The 26,811-nt window shown below is 41.1% G+C and overlaps 1 protein-coding gene and 2 long non-coding RNA genes across 4 annotated transcripts; 2 read left to right on the top strand and 1 right to left on the bottom strand.

Moving 5' to 3' along the window:
• Positions 1 to 4,220: 4,220 nt before the first annotated feature.
• On the bottom strand, positions 4,221 to 26,448 carry LOC148394223 (uncharacterized). 2 transcript variants are annotated; one of them, XR_015859817.1, is made up of 4 exons: positions 26,363 to 26,448; positions 7,137 to 7,431; positions 6,912 to 7,072; positions 4,221 to 6,317 (listed from the first exon to the last, which is right to left on the bottom strand). It is a non-coding gene; the product is annotated as an uncharacterized LOC148394223 (long non-coding RNA). The 2 variants fall into 2 exon arrangements; XR_015859816.1 differs by having other exon boundaries at positions 4,221 to 7,072.
• Positions 6,883 to 9,260, top strand: LOC148394225 (uncharacterized). The gene is made up of 2 exons (XR_015859815.1): positions 6,883 to 7,049; positions 7,200 to 9,260. It is a non-coding gene; the product is annotated as an uncharacterized LOC148394225 (long non-coding RNA).
• Positions 11,523 to 19,358, top strand: sik1 (salt-inducible kinase 1). Its single transcript, XM_088382847.1, has 14 exons — positions 11,523 to 11,771; positions 12,634 to 12,830; positions 12,920 to 13,036; positions 14,516 to 14,579; positions 15,033 to 15,194; positions 15,700 to 15,824; positions 15,909 to 16,032; positions 16,097 to 16,317; positions 16,431 to 16,580; positions 16,657 to 16,767; positions 16,853 to 17,078; positions 17,164 to 17,421; positions 17,553 to 17,742; positions 17,853 to 19,358. Exons 2-14 carry the CDS (start codon positions 12,675 to 12,677, stop codon positions 18,307 to 18,309), a joined length of 2,361 nt encoding a protein of 786 aa, XP_088238973.1. The 5' UTR covers positions 11,523 to 11,771; positions 12,634 to 12,674; the 3' UTR covers positions 18,310 to 19,358.
• Positions 26,449 to 26,811: the final 363 nt, after the last annotated feature.

Genomic DNA, 26,811 nt, shown 5'->3' with positions numbered 1-26,811 from the left:
TGTGTGTAATAGTGTGTGTGTATCCTCAGTGTATTGCAGAAAATAGAGCTTCTACCTACCAGGTTTCAATGCTTTTTTTTTTGGGCAACTTTTGCTTGGCATAATTTGTTGGACTGCAATGTTGTTGCTCAAAAGCAAGACAGAAATCTAGTCGTGTTGTTTTTACAAATAAAAAAAATGTCATTATATTTTTCTTCCATTTGTCAAATGTCATAAAATACAGTAGATTTTGTCGACTCCGATAATATAAGTGCAATTTTCTCTGGGGTTGGTTGGTCACCTTGGCTTATATTCAAATGGACTGTTAACAATGATAAATAAATGTGTTTAATAATAATAATTTATTATATCTGTACCTATTTGAACATGTGCCATACCTCCACAAAGTTTGATTTGTGTGTAACCCGAGAACACATTACAGCTTTTGCCTTGTTTTATCTAGGCCAAAGATCAAAATTCCTTCTTCCTCTTAGTATAAATCTTTTCTCAAAACAGCCAACATTGTTCTTTGCTTTGCAAAATGTTTCCCCTCCAGACTGAGCCAAACACCATGTGATGAATGAGACAGGATGCCGAATTAAAAGAGCCTCTTTATCTTCCCTTGCTGTATGCCATACCATGCTGGGAGCTGATGTCAGTGATGATGTCATCACTGTTGGCTGTCATGTTTAAATTTGTGATCCAGTTGGCATGGGTTCCTTTTTTCTATACTGTGGCAGGTACATTAACTGGATTTTATACAAAATATACTACGCTAGTCAACATAGTAAAGCAGAGTGGTTACTTTGGTGCTTAAAGGTTATGAGGTGGCGTCACTAATGACAGCCGTGAAAGACGAATGTCCGCTGTGATGTAATCCAAATGATGGTGTGACCTTGTTTGTTATAGGACGTGACTCGCAGGCAGATTGGCCCTCTGAGGTTGTTTCATTTAAAGACAAAAAGTCTTTTTGTAAATGTGTCAGGATTTTAATCACAATGTGTTGATATATGCACCTTACTCTTCCAGAGAAAATTATAGTAATATATTTTTTGGGGCACAATTGATTGTCACTGGGGTGGTACCGTCTTAAATTTGGAGTGATACATTTTCAAAAAAAAAAAAATGTTGAGCAACCCCACACATAAAAAGGAAAATTATCAATATGTTTTTTGTACTGCTCTTTTATGTGTCTTCCACGAATCCAATTAAATTGTAACACTGACCTTCAAAAGGCAGCATAGTGCCACCAGGCATCCAGCCTGCCAGAAAATTCAAAGAAGCAAGGATCATAGTAGAAAAAAGAAAAAGATGCTAACTGATTTTTATCAGTAGTGGATGAACAACTAAATATTTGTTGTGCTCCACTATAATATAAGGGAAATTAACTTTGAGTTGATGATATCATAATATTTCTGAAGCTAAACACGCTGTTATTAATCAACAATCGTTCTATCTCTGATTTAATGTTACATTTTTCCTGTGCTTTTAAAGATTTCACGATGGAAATGCTTTGATTTCCATCCTCAACTCTGACAGGCCTCTCTCACACCAGACGGCCATGTTTTGGCTTATGCGGCTTTGAGAAACACCATTTGCGCTTTTGTGTGCCGATTGTGTGTCGCTGCAGACAGGAAGCACGCTCTGCAGCCACACATTGTCTTACCATCTGTTGTTCCACTTGTGTCACACCACCGTGTCCTGTCTTTCACCACATTTATTTTCTTTTTTTTTTTTCCACTGTCGTCATTAAATGACCATATGAAAGATGGCTGTATTGAGGATATGAACATAAGCCCAAGGTCATTTATATACAGTGCAATCAGCCGTGTACCCTTCAGCCTGCAGTCCGCAATGTTTGAACTGGAGGAGGAGCTGCAGCTTTGGGGCTGACATCAGTTGCCTCTGACGTCAGCGCAGCACTCGCTTACGCCAAGTGATTATGATTAACAGCTTTTTTTTCCTCCATAGAGTTTGTCAGTGGGATGTAGTTCTATTTAATAGGTTTTACACATGCGTAATGTCTTATCACTATTTTCTTTAACTTGTCTATGTAATTGGGGGTTACGAGTTAGTAATTTAGTGATGGTAAAGGTAAAAAATGTGAATATGTTTATCTCGTGTGTGAAAGAGATTAAATTGAATGACATTTAAAATTCTAATATTTGACAAACTGACAAAAGCATGCCAGAGGTTGAGCCACATTGTATTTGTTTGCAGAATAAACATATGACTAGAACGTGAGACGGTTTTTACGTCACCCGTCCTCAACGCTACTTTCAGAACGAGGCCTTTCAAGATGAGATAAGATCAAGCATCGGAATAATATTCTCTATCACATCCCTGCTATAGCATATTAATGAATTTCTGTGACACAGTTGAACTCATACATTTTTTAATTAAGTTTCTACCATGGAAACGGAGATGCACTTCTTTGGGTCTTGGCGTTGGTTTCTGAGCTAGAGACTAAATTAAAATTTTGGATGTAAAGATCAAACTGTGTTGTGTAGATGTGGTGTAGCCAACTTTGTTTACACTATTACCCGCTTACGTCATTTAACCCTACTTTATTTTGTATAACATACATTACACAATGGGGACCTTTGTAAGAAACACGGAAATGATCTTCCAGTGAGTCAACAGAGTGTCCACCATGGCAGATAGCAAACAAGTATGGCCTTTGTAGCCATGATGTGATGTAATTTCTTCTCGAGAACATACTTTAGGGATGCTTATTTTTCCAGTCTGGGTTGAGCTGGGCAGAATTCCCACATGCATGGTATGGATGCATGATATGGAGTTGTCTTTGCCGTTGCAGCATTGCAAACTTCCCCCGAGATTTTGGAGTCGTCTTTTTTGTTCGTCCTCATCCCCTTTTTGATAAATTATTAATATCAACATACACAACAAAACAAATGGATGGAAATGAGTAAAAAAGAAACAAATGCTAACGTTAGCTTACGTGGCTTTACCTTTATACCGTATGCTTTTTCAATTTCCTGTGGTTCTATTTTGATGTGGACTGTTCCAACCTAAGACGAAGAAGGTGGCTACCATCCATCCATCCATCCATCCATCCATCCATCCATCCATCCATCCATCCATCCATCCATCCATCCATCCATCCATCCATCCATCCATCCATCCATCCATCCATCCATCCATCCATCCATTTACTCTACCACTTGTCCTCATATAGGGTCATGATAATAAATCAGTTGCTTATTCATTTCCCCCTTCACTTTTTCAAGTTCAAAAAAATATAAAATATTTATGAACGAATTAAATATTCTAAAGCACAAAGCTAAAGCTGTGATAATTACTCCCGCTAAATGTCTCCACATTTTTTTTCGCAGCAAAGTAGCTTGAGATACTAATCCATCCCCAATCAACCTCATAAAATGGGAAAGGGCACCCCGCCAAAACAGAGCTCCAATTGTGAGTCAGTATTTATTCCGTCAAAGCATTAAGACGCTTTGCTTTCAGACATTGACCAAGTCAGTAAACAAGTTTTCTTTTGCGCAAACACCAAACGCAATAAACACATGTCCCGAATTCACCCACCACCAGACCGGCCGATCAGACCATGCAAAAATAAACATTAAATCTTGCCAATATGCTTTCATTTGTTGTTTTTTGCAGGTTTAATCCACTCGGGGCTCTCGAATTCCAGCAAGGGCTATGCTGAAATCCCAAACAGTAGACGCCAGTCCTCACATTCCTCAATTAGAACAATAATATGAGTCTAGCGCATAGACATTTCACACCTTGTCGCACACGTTCGCGAGACACATGCAGGATAATCCGGCCTTAAACATGACGTGACACCTGTTATCATCGCTCAGCTGTGCTCGGACTCTCAGTGCCAAGGAGGATTATTGCAGATGTCATGTTGTGGATTGCAACAGCTTTGTATGAATCTTAGCCCTGTCACCTGAGCGGAAAAGGCCACCCTTTTAATCCCATTTGTGTGTTTTGTTTATATGTGCATCCTACTACATGTGTTTCTTTCCCTGTCCTGATTCCTGTCTGGCTGACTCTCATGGGGCCAGGGTGGGAAGAACCGCAGCTGCCGTCTGACGTAAATGCCGCACAAACGTGGTGTTTGTGTATTCACGGCTGCTCCCGGTTAATGGGTTAACTCAGGCTGCCTTCAACATAAACTCGCTTGAGCAGCGGCGCCCATGTACTCGATGTAGACCAGCCTGATGTGAACTTGTTGGAAACAACAGCACACTGTCTGTGTGACTTGAAGCAAGGCAGTCTGGAAGACTGCGTTACTTACTGCAGTTTTTATTGATTGTTGTGACGCAGCCGTTCAGTCAAAATTTGCATTTTTTGAAACAGAGGTCATGCAACAGTGGTCAAAATGACACATTTTAAAAATGGAACAAAAGCAAATTTTGCCTTCAAACAACTCAACTTTGACACAAGTGTATGAGGACCTCCAATTAATCATTACACTAAGGGTAATAAAATACAAAATACATCAGTCGTGCAGTTTCTAGTCAAATTTGCCCTCTTGCAAAAAAAATGCATCCAGATTCAGATATGTAAATGTTATTGATTATAGTTTTTTTATCAGACTGTGGCTGACAAATGAAATATTCACACGGAGAATACAAGGAAATAAAAATAAAATCCAATACTGTGTGAGAAATTAGAAAAATGAAAAAATACAGTCTTTTACAGTAAAGAAAAAAACATTTATAGAAGGCCAATACCATAAGCGTATAAGAGCTAGTCACAAATGATACTCTGCTGTCTCTTCTTCTGAACGCTTCCAGCTATACCTCCACCTCTGACCTCCTCGGTCCATGCAAAGAACAACACATGTCTGAAGACTGCAAATTGAATCATAACAGGCGCTTTTAGTGATTGCATACTGATCAGGGAGTTTCTAAGAGCTCAGAGTATATGATTTCTGTTTTGTAACCACAGCTAAAACAAAGCAGTTTGGACTTGTTGAATGACGTCTGTGTTAACTGTTTTGCAAAAGGGTGTGAAAACTGTGTCAATCCAATGAGAATGTGTTAACACATTAACATGAGGTGTTTTCTGCTCTGCTAAAATGGTGATGATGAAGATTGAGCGGTTCCCAATTCCTTCAAACAGGTCAAAGCAATCAATAAAAACGAAAGCTATTTTCCCAGAAATGTTGCAACTTTTTAGGCGGACATTCTGTTTGCTTAGAACTTCTCTGAATAATCATTTCCAGCATCATTGGGAAATGTTCTGTCCAATGGATATCCATTGTGAAAGCGAACGTGCTGTTACATTTCGTGCGTGTTCCATTTTGCAATCAAGCATGAAGGTGAATCACAAGCCAGCAGACTTATTTAAAGCTAGTACAAATGATGTGTGTGTGTGTACGTGTGTGTGTGCACTGAGACCCAACAAGTGAGCTAGTGGTGCAGATTTGATTAGTGCAGAGTGTGATCTCAATGGAAAGCTCAGTCGGTCTCAGGGGATTGTAAAACGTGCCCTCAGGGACTTTGACGCAAGCTGCTGACATCATTGCTCCTTTGGACCAAGTTGTCTCATTACCACTTATGACCATGACAGTGAAGGAGGAAGATTTTGTTCCTGCTATGCTGTTTGATGTGTGATGAAATGAAGATTGAAAACGCAAATTGAAATAATATCAGGGGGGGAAGCATTCAATTTGAAAAATATGGCATTCACCAACCTATTATATTGTCACTCAGGAAAGAACAATATTTCCACGCCTACCTTTTCATATTAGCATAATTAGGGTTGCTAATTTTAATGGTGCAAAAAAAAGTATATCACGCTGGGATAATGATATTTGACTCATAGCATGGGTGCATGGATACAGCTAGGAAGAGCGAGAGGGGGAGGGGGGGCAGAGAGAGGTGCTATCACGCTGACATCTCTGACGTTATTGTGGTGCTACAGCTGGAACATTTTAAAAGTTGGAGGCCTAGTTTTGAATAAAAATATGCCTTGCGGTAGGTCAAAGACTTCACTGAAAAAAAAACAGCCCTGTTGTGTACTTTCTTAATAAAGTCCAACTGTACAGAAGGAGAGCTGAATGTTCCTGCACAAAAAGTACATTGCAACTTTGAGCGTAGAATAGAATGTCACTTGTCAAATTGGTCATTTTGGTAAAGTTATATGAGAGTCCAGTAACTAGGTTTACTAGTTTATGTGTAGAAATCGTTCGAAGAGTTTATTATTTTGCTATCTATGAGTCATATTTATCTGCAGAAATAATGTTTAGCAATTATGGGTGGCAGGGAGGATGAATGGCGACGGAAACAAGAAGGGTCTTTGTTTCCCAGGTTAATGTTTACAGGTGGCTGGTCCAAGTTTGCCTAGTTGGAGGGAAGAACAAAGGAGGTATTCTGATGCCGCTTGTCCTTGGTTCTTTAACAACTATTGCAACAAAACTAGCAATATTCTATTTTTTGACCACTTTGATGACTTAAAAAAAATAAAGCCTTTGTACAAGAGGTCAGAACAAAGTGTTCAGTGTTCCAAACTCATGCCTGGAAATTAGGAAATTATTTTATACCTCGAGTTGCACCCTTTGAGGAATGATACACATGAAGTGATAAAAAGCAGGCAGATGAAAAATTCAGAACTGGACAGACGGCTGGACGAATGGATGGATAGATCATTTTGGCAATGATGATAAAATCTTTCCCAAAATATTATCGAATAAAAGTTTTACGATGGTCATAGTTGGTTGGACCTGAATCCATGCTATTGGAAAAATAGTTTTGAAATAGAAGCAAATTAAAGGTTAAGCAGCAGGCCAGGAACAAATTGTGCAAAACTGCACCTTGAATCAGCACTTCAAAGTTGGGGGGGCGGGGGGACTGAACAAATCTTAGGATGTATTGTTCCAGGATTTTTCAAAGCACTGACATATGAGAAAGGAGGAGAACAGTATGTGCTGGACTCACCGTCTGTATGTCTCCGAGGGTGTGTTTGCTTATTTGCACATTCTCTTGGAGCGATTTCACAAGTGGTTTCGTGCCGAAGATACATCAAGCACGAATGAACGCTTTGTCAACGCATCAGCTTGTGTTGATTTATTGCAGGTGATGGTGAATATTTTGACTATCTGCAAAAACAATGACAGCCGTTTTATCGTTGTACTTTTTATATCTTACGAGTGTTGTGATTACCTCTCATCCCACAACACATGGAGATCAACCTCTTGACCCACAGTGTCTTGCTTTCCTTTTTAGGCCCTGGTGTATAGAAGACGATCCCCACAGGCTCCTCCCCTTTTTTCTGCGCTCACATGGCCGTAGCAGGCGGCCTACACAGATGTCCCAAGTGTCATGTCAGGTTTTTGGACACGCTCCTTTGCCCAGATTAGACATTCTAATCCTTGCTTAGCTGTTCTTTCCTCTGGCAGACGGCTCTCTGGTCTCTCCGTTGTTGCCAAATCAAAAGCACGTTGCTCTGAGCCCTCCTCTGTGAAGACATGTGCCAAGAGAATTCAGCAAGAACTAAGGAAATAGGTACAACATTTGGAGGGTACACAAAGTCTCTTTGGAAGGTGATTCCAAAACCACAAGGAATTCTCCAACAAATCAAAACGTTTGCTTCGTCCAAAATCAACATCAACGCATGCACTTCTTCTTCCCTTGTCCGCCGCTTAGCGCTTTATCCGGCTTTAGAGGGACCGGCTGACAGACCATATGGACGCTGAGTGGCAAGATCAAGAGCAGAAGGTTCAACACCTGGAAGGATCAAACTTTCCTTCCATCTGGACTTTCAGGGCTATCTCGTGATATATATTTGGAATAAGGAACGATAGATGACCTCTATGTACATCTCAATGCAGCTCACCAGGTTTCTCAAACTGAGGTTGTGACCTGAGATATGGAAACTGGAATGTCATTTTCCGTCGCCAGCAAGGGACAAAATGGCCACCCCCTGAGATGGGTAAAAATGGATGAATTTTGCTGCTTAATTTATATTCCACAAAAGTCATATAAATCTAGAATCCTTCCAGTTGGTTAATCTCACACCTGGTAATCCCACTTCTGACACCACTTTTGAATATCCCTAAAATGGACATGAGCCCTGGATCTTTTGGGTCAGCAGTTCTCAATAAAATATGAGGAGGAATAACATTGACCCTGATTTGAAGCCTCCGTCTATTGGGTTACGCCATCACACTACCCCCCCCCTGATTTGAAACTGAGTCAGTTGGGTTGAAAAAGGTCAAAGGCCCTCTGGCATGGTTGCCACATTACATCCAGAACTGCAGTGTATCATACATAACAGCATCTGCCCTGAGAGTCCCACACAAGTTTCCCATTTGAATCAATCATCCTAACAACATTGTGGTTTTCCATTGTTGGCTGTAGACATTTTTGACCTGTCTGACTTTGAGGACATTGCTTGATTTGTTTTAGACACGAGCCAATCTTTTTTATATTAAATCACTTTCAATATAAGCAGCTCAATTTCATAAATCCCCTGTTGGTTTAGATTGTGTGTGGGTTTGTGTGCAGGACTATGTCAAAGCCAACATTACCTATGAGTTTGATTTTGCAAGAAGTCATTTTCAGTATAATATGATCCCTATTATAATTCCCATCATAATGTGAAAGATGCGAAACAGAAACTATATCCTTTCAATATATCACAATACAATACAGACGAAAGTAGTTGTCTGCCGCCATTCTTATGTTTCATCTTAACGTTTCACCATAACCTTCAGGGTATCCCACAAGGCTTCCACTGCCCCCCCACTCTCCTTTCCCACCAATCCGAGGATAATAGACTGATCCATGTTATGACGCACGTGCCTTTGGTGTCTGGAGGCGCCTTTGTGCACACACGCATTCACATTGGCTCCGTCTTGCCTTGTGTGCAGACGTGGTTCGCAGGCAGGTATTTACATCACAAGATAAGTAACTGACGCCACAGGATTATTGTATCAGCACACTTTGTGCCGATAATACAACGGATTGCATTCTTTTGCTGAAATTTGGTCTTTCAATACACAGCTAGAATGTGATCATAGATGTAGATAAGTCCGAGCGTCACGTGTCAGGAGGATAGAACAGATTGTACCGTTTTTGCAATTTGATTTTATGCCACTAAATGCCACTAAGTGGAACAGTCAGAATCAGTAACCATCGAAAATGGAAAGCCAAATATGGCAGTGTTGTTTTGTCAAATAGATGAGCGCTATAAAAAAAAGTGCTTTTACTAAATGCTTATTTATGAGCTCCGATAGAAGCAGTGCATCATACTGAGAGTTGTTTCTAATAAAGTTAATTACTCCATTTGTTTGCTTCCTTTTAATTATGACTTATATGGCGACGCTGGGGTGTTAGTACTGTGAGTAAGACAAAAAAAAAAAAAAAAAAGAGCAAAACACAACCATTATGCTGACTCTGACATTTTCTGCCATGTTAGAAACAAATTGTTTCTCCAATATTTTGCTGGCCTTTTGAGAATAACCAAAAATATATATTTTTTAGATGGGCTCCAGGTTGGGAACTTACAAAGACAAAGCGGTAAAGAATACAAATTATTGCAGTAGATGGTGTGGTTGGCTTATAGTGACGTACATTGTGCCGATTCATCCTTGCCCTGGAAGCGACTGGATCACTTTTCATGAATAAACAAAACCATCACGCGAAGCTTTGTCAATACCAAGAGACACTACATCGACTTCTGGATGTTTACGAAACAAAATACAAGTCTTGGAAATCCTAAAAGTACACAAAGCACATGGGAAAGTGCTCAAGGGCCTCAACGTGATGATTTTGTTATGACGCACAAGCTCACGAGGGCACGTGAAGCCAGTGGTGGCGGTAGCACAAATTAGCGATGAAGAATCGAGCCCCTTGTGATTTGGTGCCACAATGACACCAAAACATTATCCAAACAGAGATGCTTTTCACTTTGTGATTTAACTGCAGTGAGAAGATTGACTATCAGGCCAAACTGACTGATGGAACTGTCTGATATTAATCGATGAAGGATAAAATCCAACTGCAAGCGTTTGTGAAAGCTTTTATGTGGGATGAACGCCATCTTTGTGTTTTGATAATGCTAATGGATTGCTTGCGTCATCCTATAATAATCTCCGGCAGGTGTTTTGGTGCTCTGAGACGTGGTGACCGCAGATGATTTATTGCTTTTCAGTGACTAACTCACATATGATATATCTATTCGTTTTTTTTTTCAATGGGAATTTTTTTTCAGCCTTATTTAATGCCTAAGGCTCATGTTGTCAAAAGTGCGCCAATTTGCTGCCACCTGGGGATCCACCTTGTTTTTCCAACACGCATGATCTTAACCTTGATGGTTCCCCTTACGGGACATTGCTAAGTACGTCTGCAGACGTGATTGTACAAGACCAGCAGATTAACAGATCTTTACTTACAATGCCTCCCTTTGTGCTTGTTTCATTGTCAACTGATTCACGTGAGTGCCAGTAAATAATAAAGGAAGCGACACCGCTGGCTAAAAGCATGACGCATGCTGCATCCTGCCATGCAAACCCTTGCAGAAAAGTCGGAGCGACTTTTGATTGAAGACACGTGACTCATTTGGGCCGCGTGATTCCAAGCTTTTAATCGGTGTTGATAAAAACGAACCATACTCAGCCAATACGGTGCCTTCTTTTTCTGCCCGTATTTGGAGCAAGAATGTGGACTGTTAGTGTCAGTCATCACTTTGCAGCATTCCATCTATAGTGATGATACTTGATGACACAGATATGAGGCAGAAGGTGGCACGCACATCTCTGGAATGAGGAAATGGTCCTCACTTCAAAGTTGTCACACAATTGTTCCACTAATTCACTGCATTCCTGTTTACCGCAATTATGCTGGTAGGCTACATATTTTTCTATTTAAAATGATGTCATAGTGATTTCCGAATCTATTTTCTTGCACCTATTCTGGGTCGGGAGTAACAGGTTTGGCAGGGAAATCCAAAATTCCCCCTCCCCAGATGAGTGACAAATTTAATTTTTTGAAAAATAAGTTAGGCAGGACTAAAAAACAATCACGGCTCACAATTTTTCCGAGTTTGGGCTATGGACATTTGCAAGCTGAGCGAATGATTGGATTTAGGGTGGGGAAGAAAAAAATATTACAGGAATTAAAAAATGTGTCTACTCGTGGTTCAGACATTGTAGCAGCAACAACTATATGTTTAGATATTATTGAATAGTATGTGGTAAAAGCGAAAGTAAAGTGAACTGCTGATAGTCACCTCTCACACTCTTTAGCTCTCTCATTCCCTCCCTTCCGCTCTCTCTCTCTCTTTCTCTGCTCTCTCTCTCTTTCATCCTTCCTCCCTCAAACATCACGTGGTGACACATCTCTACCACTGACGTCACCACGCTCTTCTCCCAGCAACGTTTCCATCAGCGCTGACGTCACCGGGAGCCCGAGCCGCGTTGTTACCCGGCAACCAGATCCGAGCGCTCGTGCCCGGCCTTGCCGTGCACTCGGCTCGAATCTCTGACGTGAGTGTGACGTTAATGAGGTGGGTATCAATTTGTCATGGCGGAGGGGGCGGGGGAGAGGAAGAGGCGGTGGCTGCGTACGAAGAGGAGGAGTTCCCTCCCTGTGCGAGTACCGAGAGAATCACTCAGCCACATTCCGGCGGATAGCACCGGTGCACAGGCGCACAATAGAGCGCACCAAATCACCTCAAACGGGCGAGGAGTAGAAATTGCTCCCGGTTTATTTTTCCAGCGACGCTGCGATCAATTTTTGCTGGCTTTCTTCTATTTGAGAAGAACCCCAGGAGGAGATTTATGTACACTTTGTAAGGTAAGCCTAACATTTAGGATATTTTATATTTTCACATACAATCATTTTAATGTGACGGAGTCACGCTCGCGGGTTTAGAGGTTAATCCATTTCTATTAATTTTAAATACAATATAATATTATATGCTGTTCCGTCTTGGGCAACAAATAACTAACAAACATATGGACTAACATATACATGTAGTATCACTTGTTAGAATACTGCATTGTTAGAATACAAGCGGGAAACCCCAAAATAATAAAAATACATATAAATACTAAAAACATTGTAGGGCTTCAATTTGATTAAAATGATGCAGATTTAGTGCAGAGAGGAACATGTGCGCCTCATTGGCCACACACTGTGCGCTTTTCTAGAAAACACCCATGAATGCTGAGCCTTTTATAAATCACTAAATCAATTATAAATAAAATCATACTTTGTGTTGTCTACTACTACTACTACTTGTACGTTTATCATTTTAACTGGACTGCAAAGAGAAGAACTAATAGTAGCCTTTTGCAAAAAAAAATAATACATCCATTCTTTTAAGTTGAGTTCAAAGACTGAAAGGTGGAGAAGAATTCAGTAGCCTTTTGCAAAGGAATGTAATACATGCATTCTTTTAAGTTTAGTTCAAAGACTAAACTCAGTCGCCTTTTGCAAAAAATGTAGTACAGCCATTCTTTTAAGTTTAGTTCAAAAATGTGTTGTGTATGCATGTTGTATTGATGTGGGTGTTTGTGTTGAATAGAAACAACTTTTATGTTATCTTGCCCCATAGTGTACTGTAAATCCACTCCATTCATTCAACAATTTTCTATACATCTTGTCCTCATTTCATCTGTTAACATCCAAGTAACACTGAACTCTCGTATTTTAGCCCGCTAGCCTCATCCCATACCCTGCCAGCATTGGTGCACCATGGTGATCATGTCAGACAACAGCCGGGGGCTCCAGCCCAGCCCAGGGCCTCAGGGCAGGCCCCTGCAGGTGGGCTTCTACGAGATCATCCGCACGCTGGGCAAAGGCAACTTTGCTGTGGTGAAACTGGCAAGGCATAAAGTCACCAAAACCCAGGTTGGTGGATGTATTCTTCTCATACATGAATTTGCATGCTTCGTTTGTGAAATCCAAAATCCTAATTGAATTGTGAATAATTTTCTTAGGTGGCCATAAAGATTATTGACAAGACCCGACTGAACCCGTCTAATTTGGAGAAAATCTACAGAGAAGTGCAAATTATGAAGTTGCTCAACCATCCTCACATCATAAAACTCTATCAGGTGAGTTTACCTTTACATTATATGTGTGTTGGTAGGTGGGTGCCGTGTTGTACAATATTTATGTTCTACCTTCCGAGAAAGTCTCAGAAGAGCAGGAAGTGGCTTCATGTTTCAAGTGCGAGCAATGTGGAACTAGTGGCAACGATGCATGCCTCAAATAGTTTCTTTTTTGTAGTTGTAATTAAAATGCTCGTACGATTGGGAGGGTCACATTGATTGACGGCGCTTAGTGTTAAGTCCAATTAGAGTTCTCTTCAACCAAGTGCAATGTGTCTGAGCATCACGTGAAGGCTTTCCCTCACTAATTGAATTGAAGAATTAAAGTGGAGAGAATCCTCTAAGCTGGCTTTGCGTGACAGGTGCTTGGGAAATGCAACACACCAGCATGTAAACAAACTTTCTTTGTTTTCCTTATTGCCTTTTGCTGGGTTTTTTTGCTACTTAATTTGGAGGATTATTAATTAAAGGTCCCAGTTGTAAGCAGCTCAGCAATCCTAAATTGTCTCTTTGTTGTTGATATTAAGGGCCTAAAGGGTTAAATTAAAAAAAATATAGAAACTCTGGAATTGTTCTTTAATAAATGTGTCTCATACATATGAAAGAGACAAGGTAAACATTTTCTAAATTACATGTTTAATTAAATCCTGTTTTTTTTTCTTACTGTGATATTTTTATTTAGCCTTTTGTGACCCTTTTCACATTTCACAGTTTTTGATCATAAAAATTAGATTTTGCGTTTCAACTATAAGGGATTTTATTAATCCGAATCCTGCTAACAGACAGACGTGCTTATTGTAGAAGGGAATTCTAACAGTTACATAAATTGTGCAGCTGTAACTCGCATTGGTTTCACACCTAATTGGTTCGATCAAGAGGGAAAAGCTGGTTTCATAGCTTTATTCAGAACGTGGGTGATGAATCAGGATTCCTAATCGAGTTCCAGTCAGTTCTGATACAAGCGCACCATGTCGGTAGCCTTTGACCTTACACCACCACACACGTCTTCTCCGAGGACCCTTGACGTGCCCCAGTGCAATGACGTCAACTCCACCTCCACAAGTGCTGCGCTATCTCACTGATAAAGACTCAGAGGAAGAATCCGGAATTCAAAGTCTAGCATGTCCAAGTTTTCCGTTGCATTTTGTTATTTATTGAAAATGCCATTTGTTGTGCAACGTTCACCCTCAGCTGATGTGGCACTCCCCAGAGAGCTCTCTGGATAAATAATGGCATTCTATTAAAGAACTGGAAAGATCCGGAAGGGCGTCTTTCCAGTCTGGCTTGTCAGCTGGCTGGTGATGACCACATTGTCGGGCCATGTGAGAGGCTGTTTGAAACCGCATGGAGCGTTTCGTAGAAATCAAACGCCTCTTCTTTAGTTCACTCCAAAGAATGCCTAAGGAACTTATCGACTATTTCAATTTCCCACTTGAGTTTATTAATGGTGGTTTTTTTTACACCATTCCTGTTTTTCTTTAGGTCATGGAGACCAAAGATATGCTGTATATCGTGACAGAGTATGCGAAGAACGGCGAAATGTTTGGTGAGTTATTCTTGAATATTTTTTATCTCTGAGCAGTTGCCACGGTAACTCAAATTTCTGTATAGTTGAAAAAAACAACATATTATGTTCTATTTATATTTTTTAATAGCACAACATGGGGCAAAAATGCTGTGTTTTTTGTGACCTTTTCGACATCATTCGAAGGACAGTTAAAAGTTCCGATTAGTATCATAGTGATTCAGTTTAGTATCAAAGCGATTCATTGGAGTCATCAATGACTCATTTTCAAAGTCATCTAAGCACAAAAAAATGTAAATGTGGAAGGCAGGAGAACATTTGTTCCCTAAAATGTGCCTTTTTGACTAATGAACAAAAACAAATGATGCGCATAGTACACGATGTTCGGATTGGCATATTGGGGGGAATTTAATCATCTGGGAATTTCAATAACAAGCGACCTTTACTTAAAAATCATCCTTCTCTTCTTTCCAGATCACCTGACCACAAACGGCCGCATGAACGAAACAGAAGCACGGAAGAAATTTTGGCAGATTCTCACGGCAGTCGACTACTGTCACCGGCACCACATCGTCCACCGTGACCTCAAAACTGAGAATCTGCTGCTCGACGCTAACATGAACATCAAACTGGCCGGTACGTCTTCTATGACCTCTTGTTTCCTTCACGTTATTTCGAATCGTTTCATGCTAAGCATCTCGTGAAGAGAGCCTCGTAATTGCTGCACCCTAAGTGTGATAACGCTGCGTTCGCTGACCGCAGTTACGTCAGCACATGTAGAGAACATGGAGTTCCAGGCACAGGCGAGTGATGTAATCCGGTCCACAAACAAGCTGGGTTCAGTGGCCTTAAGAACAAAAAAATAGTATTGTTCTCTTAACTGTTTGTACAAAGATAGAATTGTCTAAGATGTCTTTGATAAGTTTGAAGAATTAAGCCTCTGAGATAAAACAAGTCAACTCCTGATTGGTTGATTTACTGACTAAAATGTACGTTTTGTACTTGGATACAGAAATAAATCGAGTTGATAAATAAATGAAGACATTTGAATTACTATTTTAAAATTATATATTTATCATTATTAGGATCCAGAGTGCAGCAATTCTAATTAAATCATCTATTTTTTTGTGTGTGTTGGTAGACTTTGGATTCGGTAACTTCTACAATGCAGGGGAGCCCCTGTCGACATGGTGTGGCAGCCCCCCGTACGCAGCACCTGAAGTTTTTGAAGGCAAAGAGTATGAAGGACCTCAATTGGACATTTGGGTAAGTTCTTAATTTGGAAAATAGAAACTAGACCTCAAATACCTTTTGTTCTAATCTTGATGATTGTGTATTTCTTCCTGGCAGAGCCTCGGTGTGGTGCTCTACGTGCTGGTTTGTGGCTCCCTTCCCTTCGACGGTCCCAGCCTTCCTGCGCTCAGGCAAAGGGTCACTGAGGGACGCTTCAGAATCCCCTTCTTCATGTCCCAAGGTAGCTTTGAATTACCACCACAATGCAATCAGTCCTGGTTTTAATTCCCAAACAATTTCTCCAGACTGTGAAAACCTCATTCGCAAGATGCTGGTGGTGGACCCAGCAAAGAGGATCAGCGTGGCCCAGATCAAGCAGCATCGCTGGATGCTGGCGGACCCCACGGCAGCCCACCAGACCTTGAGCCACTCTCTGACGGATTACAACTCCAACCTTGGGGACTATAGTGAACCTGTGCTGGGGATCATGAACACCCTTGGGATCGACCGCCAGAGGACCATCGAGGTGAGCGATTTCAAACTACCCAGCGCAATACACAACAAAATATATCAAATAAGTAGAAGAACTAAGAATAAATTGCAGAGAGGAAGAAGCTAACTTGACTGTTTCATCTCAAGTCTTTACAGAGCAGTAGCTACAATCACTTCTCAGCCATTTACTACCTTCTACTGGAGAGGGTCAAAGAGCATCGCAACCAGCAGCTGAGCCGTCAGTGCGGAAGCTGGAACCAAAGGCAGAGGAGCATCTCCGACACCACCGGAGCAGAGGTGAGTTTTCTTCCCACTCCTACGAGAAACGTTGGGATTTCATCGGTGTCGCTGATGGAGGTTCTCCGATTTGCAGCAAGTCATCCTGAAGGCAGAGAACTTGAGAACAGCAGCATTCTCCATTCCAACCAAAAGTGTTCCTCCAATCTACTCGGAGATGGAGTGCGATCAAGGTGGATTGTTCCAGGTAAATATCAACAATAAGAGGATCCGGATTGTGATCAACATTTTGAACACTAAAAGTGTATCTAAATTGATCTTATCTTCTCCAGCGCATTGTCTTCCCGGTGGAGGCAAGCTTCAACAGGCTGCTGTGGAACCGCTCCATTTCCCCTAACAGCCTGCTGGAGACGAGCATCAGCGAGGAGGTGCGGCCCCGCGACCTGGAGGAAGAGGAGGCGGCGCAGAGCGTTGGTCCGCTGCTGCCCCCCACCACCACCTCACGCCGGCACACTCTGGCCGAGGTGTCCGCACGCTTTCACCAGTGCAACCCTCCGTGTAAGCAATTCTCTCAAGGTTGCTGAAATGCAAAACGAGTTTACACTTTTGATATTAATTTCTTTCTATGCCATCTTTCTAACAGGTATTGTTGTCAGTCCCTCGGACGGCGCATCTTCTGACAGTTGCCTGAAGTCGTCCTCCAGTCCTACCGCCCCTCTGCAGGCTCCCATGGGTGGCAACGTGTCAACACCTCCTTCCTGCGGTGCTAAAGAGGGCGGCCTCCTGCCTGCTGGCGCCCCCCTGGCCCTCTCCTCACACCTCCTGCCCCAAATCCAGGGCAGCCTTCCTGCAGCCAGTTTCCAGGAGGGTCGCAGGGCCTCTGACACCTCCCTGACACAAGGTACCATAAGAGAACATTCAAACGGAGTCATTTTTTTCCCTTTCCCCTGACCGAACCTGATTTTTCTCGTGCCTGAACCTTGTCGAATCACAAGACGGTATTGTGTAACACATTCCCATGCCTCTCTGCAGGCCTCAAAGCTTTCCGGCAGCAGCTGAGGAAAAACACTCGCACCAAAGGGCTCCTGGGATTGAACAAGATCAAGGGTCTGACGAGGCCGGTGGCGTCACCTCCGTCCTCCAACCGGGGCAGCCGAGGGTCCCTGGGCCCCACCCTATCTGAGCACCGCAGCATGCTCGAGGAGGTGCTGCACCAACAACGGTGAGACATAGAAAAAAACGTTTTACGTTTTCCAGACCTTCCCGTTCTTGGTCAAAACAGTGTTATCAGGTCAAAGACTCAAACTGCCCTTTGTATTATATTTCTCACAGGATGCTCCAAATCCAGCACCAGTCCCACAAAGCTCAGGTCCAGAACACTCCATCAGGACCCACCCAGAATCCTTTGCTGTTTCTGTCCCAGCACCAGTCACCCTCACCTCCGCCATCTTCAGTATTCGCTTCATCTTCTTTATTCGAGGCGCCATCCCACCTTCAGAGCAAGCCACTGCCCCCTCCTCAGCCGCTGGGCCTGCCTCGTGGCCTCTGGCAGCATGGCCTGGAGACCACTTCTTTGTCTCCCGTGGCCTCCGCTGCTTACCTCCTAGAAGCCCGTCTACACATCAGCCCGCACCACCACCACCACCACACTGGCCTGCAGCAACAGCCGAGCGCTGTGCAATATCCCACCGCCTGGGCCATGGCCCCGCCATCCGGAGCTGAACCTGACATGCAGGACCTGGTTCTGACGGGTCAGACGCAACTGAGCAACTGCGTGATGGTCAAGTAGAGAAACAATAGCGCAATGAAGCAAGCTAAGCTTTTGCTATCATATAAGCTATAAGAGCAATAACCAAACTGTGCACAAGGTTACACGAGAAGCAATAACAGACTTTTTCCGTGCTGTACGAAAACAGGAAGACACCATCCAACACATGACTGGAGCGAGGGCCAAAACATTTCACTTCCTTATGATCCGCTCCCACTTAGTTCGCCTTTTTTTCCTCTACAGAGACACATTTCACTTAACACAGAACGGCTAATATGTTGGAGGAAGCTGTGATTTTTTTTTTTCAAGATGTTTAACCTGTGCAAATGCTGCTTTTTTTTTTTTTTTTTTTTACCTCAAAAGACTGTGGCACGTTCATCGGTCTACAGTGAAGGAAAATAGTCTTTTATGAATGAGACAAGCACAACTACCAAGCATCCAGGAAGTAGTCAGACCCTCGGCCTCCGCAATACACCATGTGCACTAAAGTCATCTACAAGAATACCCCTTTAGTTCTCCTTTGAATCTTAAATAACTCAGCAGTTTTCGGGAAGGCCTCTGTGTTATTTGCAGAAGTAAGCTCCATTGATGGAAGAACCCAATCAAACCTCGGACACACTCCAGCTACAACGATGGAAAACTTAGCAATACTAAAATGAAGACCAACTTAGTAGGCTATTCTGCTCAATGTTTCAGAATGGAAGCAGAAAATTCTGAAAGAAATTCTGCCATCTTAAGGAAACATCAGTCCATCCCGAAAACTGCGGGAACAGTGCAATAATTTCACGGGAAGACGGTTGGCAAATGCATAGGTACTTGTTATGTAACAGACTATATCGAAGGTTTTTTTTGTTACCAAAGAGCCGACTAGAATCAGTGATACACACTACTGAGTTGTCCACGTGTAGCATGTTACTCAACCAAAGTGACGTTAAGCTCGGGCAGCCACCAAATCTTAAAGCTGCTTGTCGTAATAGCTTCTGCTGGTACTTTCACAATCTAGCAATATACTGTACCCAGCAACAATGTGTAGAAGCGAGTAAATCAATCTAAATATATATATATATATATATATAAAAACTGACATACTTTTCATGAATATGTTTTTATTTCAACTTCAAAAACATTGTAGTGTTGATGCTGCGGGTTGTTTTGCACTCACTACTAACACGTGTGCCTTTTTATCTGAACAAATGTGCAATGTTTGAGCTCCTCTTTGACCTTGTTATGTAAGCAAAAAACAGGATTGCACATATTTCCTATTGCTGAAATGGCTTCAAGTTGTATTTGTTGTGCAAAAAGAATGGTCCCGAGCGACTGAAACACTACGACTTGATGCAGCGTGACCCTTTTTGATAACATTTTTGGATAATAAGAAGTATTTCAAGTTTGTTTGTTTTCCTGATTTGTTACTTGACTGGCCGTCTGTGCTTGTGTGTATGAGAATAAGGAAAGATTGTTTATTTATGTGCTATTTATTTGAATAAAGTTCACTTCCTAAATGATCTGTGGTTGAAATTTATTTCATCATTGAGAGTATTTCGTCAGCAGTCTGGTTCATTCAGCCAGGGGTTGTCCAACCATTTATACCCCTTTTTTTGAAAAAAATAGAGTGGTCAATATCACTATTAAGTGTGTCTGTGTCCTCATTAGAATCACTTAGTCATCATGAACATGTACCAGAATAATGAAACTTCACACGTAACACTAGTATGTATTGTAATTTTCATTATGTGTGTAGCTTGTGCCTTGTTACCTTGTCAGTTTGCTTGCATTGTATTTATTGTCTGATTGCTTTCTGCCTTTGTCTGATCGTTCCTTGTGTGGCTTGTCTCTCTGTTTCTGTCAGTAGTCACATCCCCAAGTCATGCCCAGTCTTGTCCTAGTTTTTTGTTGTTGCTTTGAAACTTGATTCTACCAGCTTCCCTGCACTTAGGGCCTCGACACATTATATGGTGTCTTTGTGTAGTCCCATTTGTTGTCAAGTGAGTGTTATTTATTTATTTTTATTTTTTATGTATTTATTTAAATATAATAATATAATTGTATTTATTTATTCATTTTTATTTTTTATGTATTTATTTAAATAAATATAATTGTATTTATTTATTTATCAGCTCCATGCATCCAGCATGAATAATACACACAGCTTGGTTTTCATTTAGGAGAAATTATAAAACTGCCTGGTAACCCAAACTCGGACAGCGTGTGTTGACAAACACATTCCACCGCCACTGCCCACTGTGATCTCATCTGTTGGCCTATTTATATAACATCTTTAGGAATGCATGAAGATGCGGGAATGTCGACAAGTCATGAGGGGCAATCTCACGAGTCATTTACATAACCAGTGAAGGTGTCATCGCAGTGCCAAGGGACTCCGTTGAAGTGAGTTGAGGAGTTTTATTTAAGATATCTACAAGCAGTTGTAGTTTGCAGTTTTTTTTTTTAATGTTTATTTGCTGTTGACTCTATGTAGCGATTAGTTTCTGTGCATTTAGGTGACATCTAGTTCTTGATGACTAAGGATATCCAACCTAAAATTGTTTCTGTATCTATATCAAATTGTAACTGTAATATGAGATATGTAGAAAGTCATTTTGACTAGTAATTGTTTTATTTATAGATATACGATGTGCAATACAGCTTTTCCTCTGCCTCGGGATGTTTATTTGTTCAAATGTAAGAGAACGCCACATCATTATGAAATTTCTCACTTCCCTTTCTGATTTTCCGACTATTTAAAAAAAGTAGTCACGAGTTATGTTATTTCACACTTGATGCTTGAGCAGGCATGTCACAAACCAACTTTGGGTCTCAAATCTAAAGTCGTAATAACTTCTCATATTGATGAGTTAAAGCTACCAAAAATCAGTTAACTAGTTATCAAGAACATTACATTTACTTCATTTTCAGAAATGACAAGCCTATTCAGCTCTTTAGCATTCCAATCTCAACCTGCTGGGTCAAACTAATTAACCCAACCTTGGATAAAAGTAATCCATTATGCTCCAAATCAGCTACCCAGTGTTAGGGAAACTACCCAGAGTTTTTTTAATTAGGATGTGAGCAATTAAAATGTCACTTTTCTAGAAAATGTCCCCTAAATGGAAACTATTTCCCGAGCTGTGTGAACAGAAAGTCCCGCTGAGCTTGTTTGTTGACTTTGCTACGGCCCTCCACGCACCGCATTCATTCTCTTCCTGTCAAAGAGCTCCATTATGCGGCGTGACGCATGTGTCTCCTTTCCCCCCTCACGTAGGCCCAATTAGCGGCGCACTTATCTGACACGGCTCGATGGCCAACTTCCTGACAATTCTGATTGTGTGAGTTTGTGTTTATAGCTGATGTTGCATCATTGTTTTTTTAATAGCTCCTTGATGTCTGCGAAATACCGAAAGGCTCACGAATACAGTCATACAATCGTGTCTTAACTTACAGTCCCATCCAAAAGTATTGGAACAGCTTTTATTTATTTATTTATTTATTTATTTATTTATTTATTTATTTATTTAAATACTGGAGTCAACTGGATCAAAAGATGAGTATCGCACAAAAGTTCTGAATTTCAGCTTTTCTTTCTTGGGATGGACAACTGTGTTGAATAACTCAGGACAGAGCACCTTTTGTTTGAAGCCACCCACTTTTTTAGTGAGTGCTGAGCCACTTGAAAAACTGCATTGAGCCTGACTTGACTTCACCAAACAGTTTGCTTCATTCATTCAAATGCTTTATCAAGCATTTACTGCAGCCTCTTTGCAGTTTATCCTCTTCAGGAAATCAAATGCATGCTCTATTGCACTGGTGTCAAACTCAAGGCCTGGGGGCCAGATACGGCCCGCCACTGTCACGGTTGGGTGGAACATGGAGCAGGACGACCAAGTGCAGCTTGGACCAGGGTTTATTGGTGAACTCAAAAAAGGCAAACTGACACGACGTAACCACAATAACATGAATGACTGACCGGGACGTGAAACCAGACGACATCAGGACATGACGACAGCAAGACCTCATGACAGGAACACACAATGTAAATCCAACACCAAACAACCACGACCAATGATCCGACAGGGAGTGAGGGGCAGACAGGACTTATATACACGACAGGTAACGCGAGGCAGGTGGGAATAATCACACTGATCACACAGGAGGGGAGGGGCGAGCACACAGAAACCAAGACAACAGACACATAGTGGAGCAGTTGGGGACGAGACGTGACAGCCACATCATTTTATGTGGCCCGCGAAGACAAATTGTGCATCAAATTCGTGTGTCATTACTGGAATTGCAAATTGTCTTCACTTTTAATGATATCTTTTTTTAAAAATATTTGACCAGATTTTACTCGTCTGATTTGAAAACGAGTTATTTGTCAGTTTGTTTTGTAGCTTTTATTGTATATAATATGAGGTGCTCATACATTTATTTGGGTTGACACTCAGAATGGCCCTTCGAAAGAAGCTATGATTACAATGCGGCCCGCCAAAAAAAAGAGTTTGACACCCCTATTGAGTTCAGGTGCGGTGACTGTCTTGTCCCTTCCAAGACCTTTGACATTTGTTGTGTTGGCAGTGTGTCTTAGGTCATTGTTTTGTTGTACGATAAAGCTTTGCCTGTTTATTTTGGATGCATACATGCCCGTTTATAGTAGTTCAGGCGTTCGCATAGTGTTGACTGTGTGTTGCAATGTGCTTGTTAGTCAATGCGAGCGAGCCAATATGTTTGCAGCAGTGCTCCTTTTACGAGCTGCTCAGTAAAAAGGTCACAAGCCGTACATATTTGTATGTTTGTATGTCCTTTTTACATTAGCATCGATACTAATCTATACTATTGGTCATTTCAGACGTGTAGGTGTTACTTTTACAAATCATTAACCAATCTAAATTGTCAAAAATGTCTTATTCTTTTTCACGATGCAATGCTAATGGTCAAACTAAAGATCTATTTTTGAGGTTTCGCAGATACAAGGATTCCGGCCGACACCAGCAATATGTGATATTATTAATCAAATTAATTCTTAACAATTTATTATTTAGTCTTCTTAATTATGTCATTTTATTTTTATCAAATATAAATATGAAGAATATTTTTGACTTGACTCTTCCTTTTGGACAATCATTGTAGTTCAGAGGGCAGGCCTTTGTCAAGCACAGTGCTCACTTCAGAACAACAAATCAATCATTTTGGGTGCTTTTAACGTTCCCATCTGTCACTAAGTAGTCAACCTACACTTTGGGATGAAGTGCATGCACAGACTTGTAATTAGGACACTGCATACATCAGCTTACTGTAGCACAGTAATGGCAGATCTCTCTCTCTCACACACACACACACTGGGCTGTCATCTGTGAGTGCTATGACGCACGTCGGGCCTCTGTTAATATTGCACAGCAGCTCCATGAGCATTCCTTGACAGGCATTCCTTTCCATTATGGCTGCTGCCCACTCAGCCGAGCAACGGCGTTCCGATTTAGCTCTCCTTTGCAGATTGTCTTTCTACACTCCTGATGGAGCGCTTCACCTTTCATTCGTGTAACTCAAGCCACTGGTAGACAGCTGCGTATTTAACACACGGCCAACTGCTGCCAGCTCATTTTGGGAGACATGTTTCTCAAAAGCTTCAAACCATCCCAGCTTCAAACTGACCAGCTTATTGAAGACATATCTGCAGCTATTTATATATTATACATTGGCTGGAGATCCATAAGAGAGATTAAATTGGTGCATTTCTTTGGCCTTTGAGACTCACAATTCAAAATCACAATGCACATTTGAAGTTGTTTGGACTATGTGGAAACATTTTTGAAAGACACCAGCGTCAACATAGATGTCATTCACATTTTACTATTAAGAGGTTTACTTTTGGGTTACGTTTGAATGCATGTTCCTCAAAAGCCATGAATTAACATGTGGTGTGCCCCAGGGCTCAATTTTAGGCCTTTTATTGTTTTATTTAAATATATGCTCCCTTTTGCATTGATTGAACTTATCACACTTGTATGATAAGAATGAATGTTAAAAAGTGAAGAAAAACGTCTATGATACGTTATCGCATGTCGCTAGTGGTGTGTGCCTCTAATTGCATCACGTGACACATGACTTTCAGAGGAGGAAACTCGGGGTCATGGCAGGTGCCTCACTCGACTTACATTGCGATTAAGTGACACCAGAAACCGTCACGCCACATGGTTGTTACGTGAGCATGCATGTATGTGTGTCTGCAGTGAGGATTACTAACATAGTGTTGGGAGGCAAATATTTACTTTTTTACTACCACATTAATGAACACGTTGAAGTAATACTTGCAATGCAATATAGGTTGCCAGTTTTAGGTCCATGTGACTAAAGTGATTCATGAGGAGGATTTGCAATTTTTTTGTTCATCTGCACAAGGTCATCATTACATCATACGTGTCGTGTGCAGAATGTCCATGTTGAAATTGGTTTTGTTCTCCCCTAAGTGTGTCATGTTGGCACAACCGTCCGGAGGACAAAATGACGATGTGCATTGGCAGCAGTGAGCATGACTGATTTGAGCCAGAACATCTCGTCATAGAGACTCTTTTGGGATTTGTTGAAGTAATTAGGAGTATGTGCCCTGGGATATGAGTCTATTTTCTCTTCTTTTTTATTTTCATATTGGAACTTTTCCCATCAGATCACTGTGTCCAAGCTTATGAGTTATTTCCTCCCCAAATTTTCCTACTGAATACCTCAAAGTTTGGAGTTCATTGCTGCCGACAGGCCAAATCCTATGTGAATATTTGGTAAATTTCATAATTTTCCACAACTATACTATTGTGGCCAAAAAATGCACATGTACAAATTACATTCTGGTTAATCCTTGCTGTCCTTTATGGAGCTATTCATTATCTATGGCTGGCGGGAAACTGAAAAACAAAAATGTTGATTATTGTTCTCCAACTTAAAAGTAAACATTGGCAAATTATTTAATTTGAAAAACACAACCAGTCTGCTAAAATAGATGACTGTAGATATTTGAGAGTATTTACTGTTGAGAGGCTGAAATGCATTGAATGTGAACAATTTCAAATTTAATAAGGTCTATAATAGATTAATTGACTGTAAAAATAAGACCAATACATTTGACAATCAATTAGTTGATGATTAATTATTGCACCTCTAATATATATAACTTATTGGTCAAGACAATTGTAGTGGTTCTTCTGTCTTACAACAAGTCTTTCGGGTTTCATTGTAAACACTCACTTAAGCGACCAAATATGGTTCCTTTGCTGGAGCAAGATTAAGATCAATTTCTGATAACTGCTTTATGAGTGATGTTTTGGTTATTTTATTTTATACTCAACACCCGCCGCAGACAAACCCTGTGATCATGATCATACGGACTGCGATCACGAGCCTGTAGTCAGCGAGCAAAAACAGCTGGCTGCAGCTCTCACGGCTCTTTGAGCTGGAAAACCCGGTGACCCAGCTGTCTGCATGCATTGACGTAGGAGATGGAGGGGGGGTAATGGGGAGGATAGGGGCTCTCAGGATGGAAAATCCTGACTCACCATAACAATTCTTCAAATCTACAAACGTGTCGCTGCAAGCCTTTGGAGGGTGACACTTTAATGTGACAGTCATAAAACGCTGAGGATCCACAATTGCTCTTAATATATATTTGATGCTCTGTCCTCATGCCTCTGCAAGAACTCCAGATAACATCTGATGTTGATTAAGAAGCAATCACGAGCTGTGGGGCCACTTTGTATGTCCTTTTATTGTCTTATGTCCTTTTATTGTCTTATTTCCTTTTATGTTTTGTCCTGCCTCCAGGGCCGTACATAGGATTTTGAAGCTGGGGAGGGGGGGTCCAAGTTTACAAAAATAACACTGATCAACAAATTGCATTTTTTTTAACCAGGGAACTTTCTGGATGAAATGTTTGCGCTTATTCTGAAACTATTCTCTTTCAAACAGCATTATGTCTGACCGCAGTTCCACTAAATATCCATACTCATTACAAACTTGATATCAGACTTTCCTGTTACACAGTTAAAAAGCCAAACCAAGCCACCATTTGAAAAATCATTTTATAAGGACTTACTTGTTCATTTAGTATGGAGGTTGTATGAATACTGTCCTGTTTGTGTCGGGTAGCAGTGGCTGTGGACATCTCGGTCATGACACAGCTCTGCGAATGTTGCATAAGCTGGAGCTGTGCAAGGTCACTAACGAACAGGATGGGGGGCGGAGACATGCTGCGGACGTCAATAACCTGCAAAATTTGCAGAGGAGATAGAAAAGAGCAAGGCTCAGGATGCAAACAAAATGAGAAAATTAAATGGCAGACTTGAATTTTTTTCGTATTTGTTTCTCCTACGCAGTCATGTGGCTCTAGAATATCATCAAGTATTTAAAAAGCTGCACCAGCTGCTGAACTTTAGCTGTCGTAACAGGAAAGCCAAACGTCAGTGGTTGGACTCCTTGTATCAATTTTGTTTTTTGTGCTAAAATGAACTAAATAAGTCAATAAAATATATAATGATTAAATCA

The sequence above is a fragment of the Syngnathus floridae genome, chromosome 8 (genome assembly GCF_059516105.1).
Source record: "Syngnathus floridae isolate MCC-2025c chromosome 8, RoL_Sflo_1.0, whole genome shotgun sequence".
Taxonomy (NCBI): domain Eukaryota; kingdom Metazoa; phylum Chordata; class Actinopteri; order Syngnathiformes; family Syngnathidae; genus Syngnathus; species Syngnathus floridae.
This window is presented reverse-complemented; position numbering and strand designations above follow the sequence as displayed.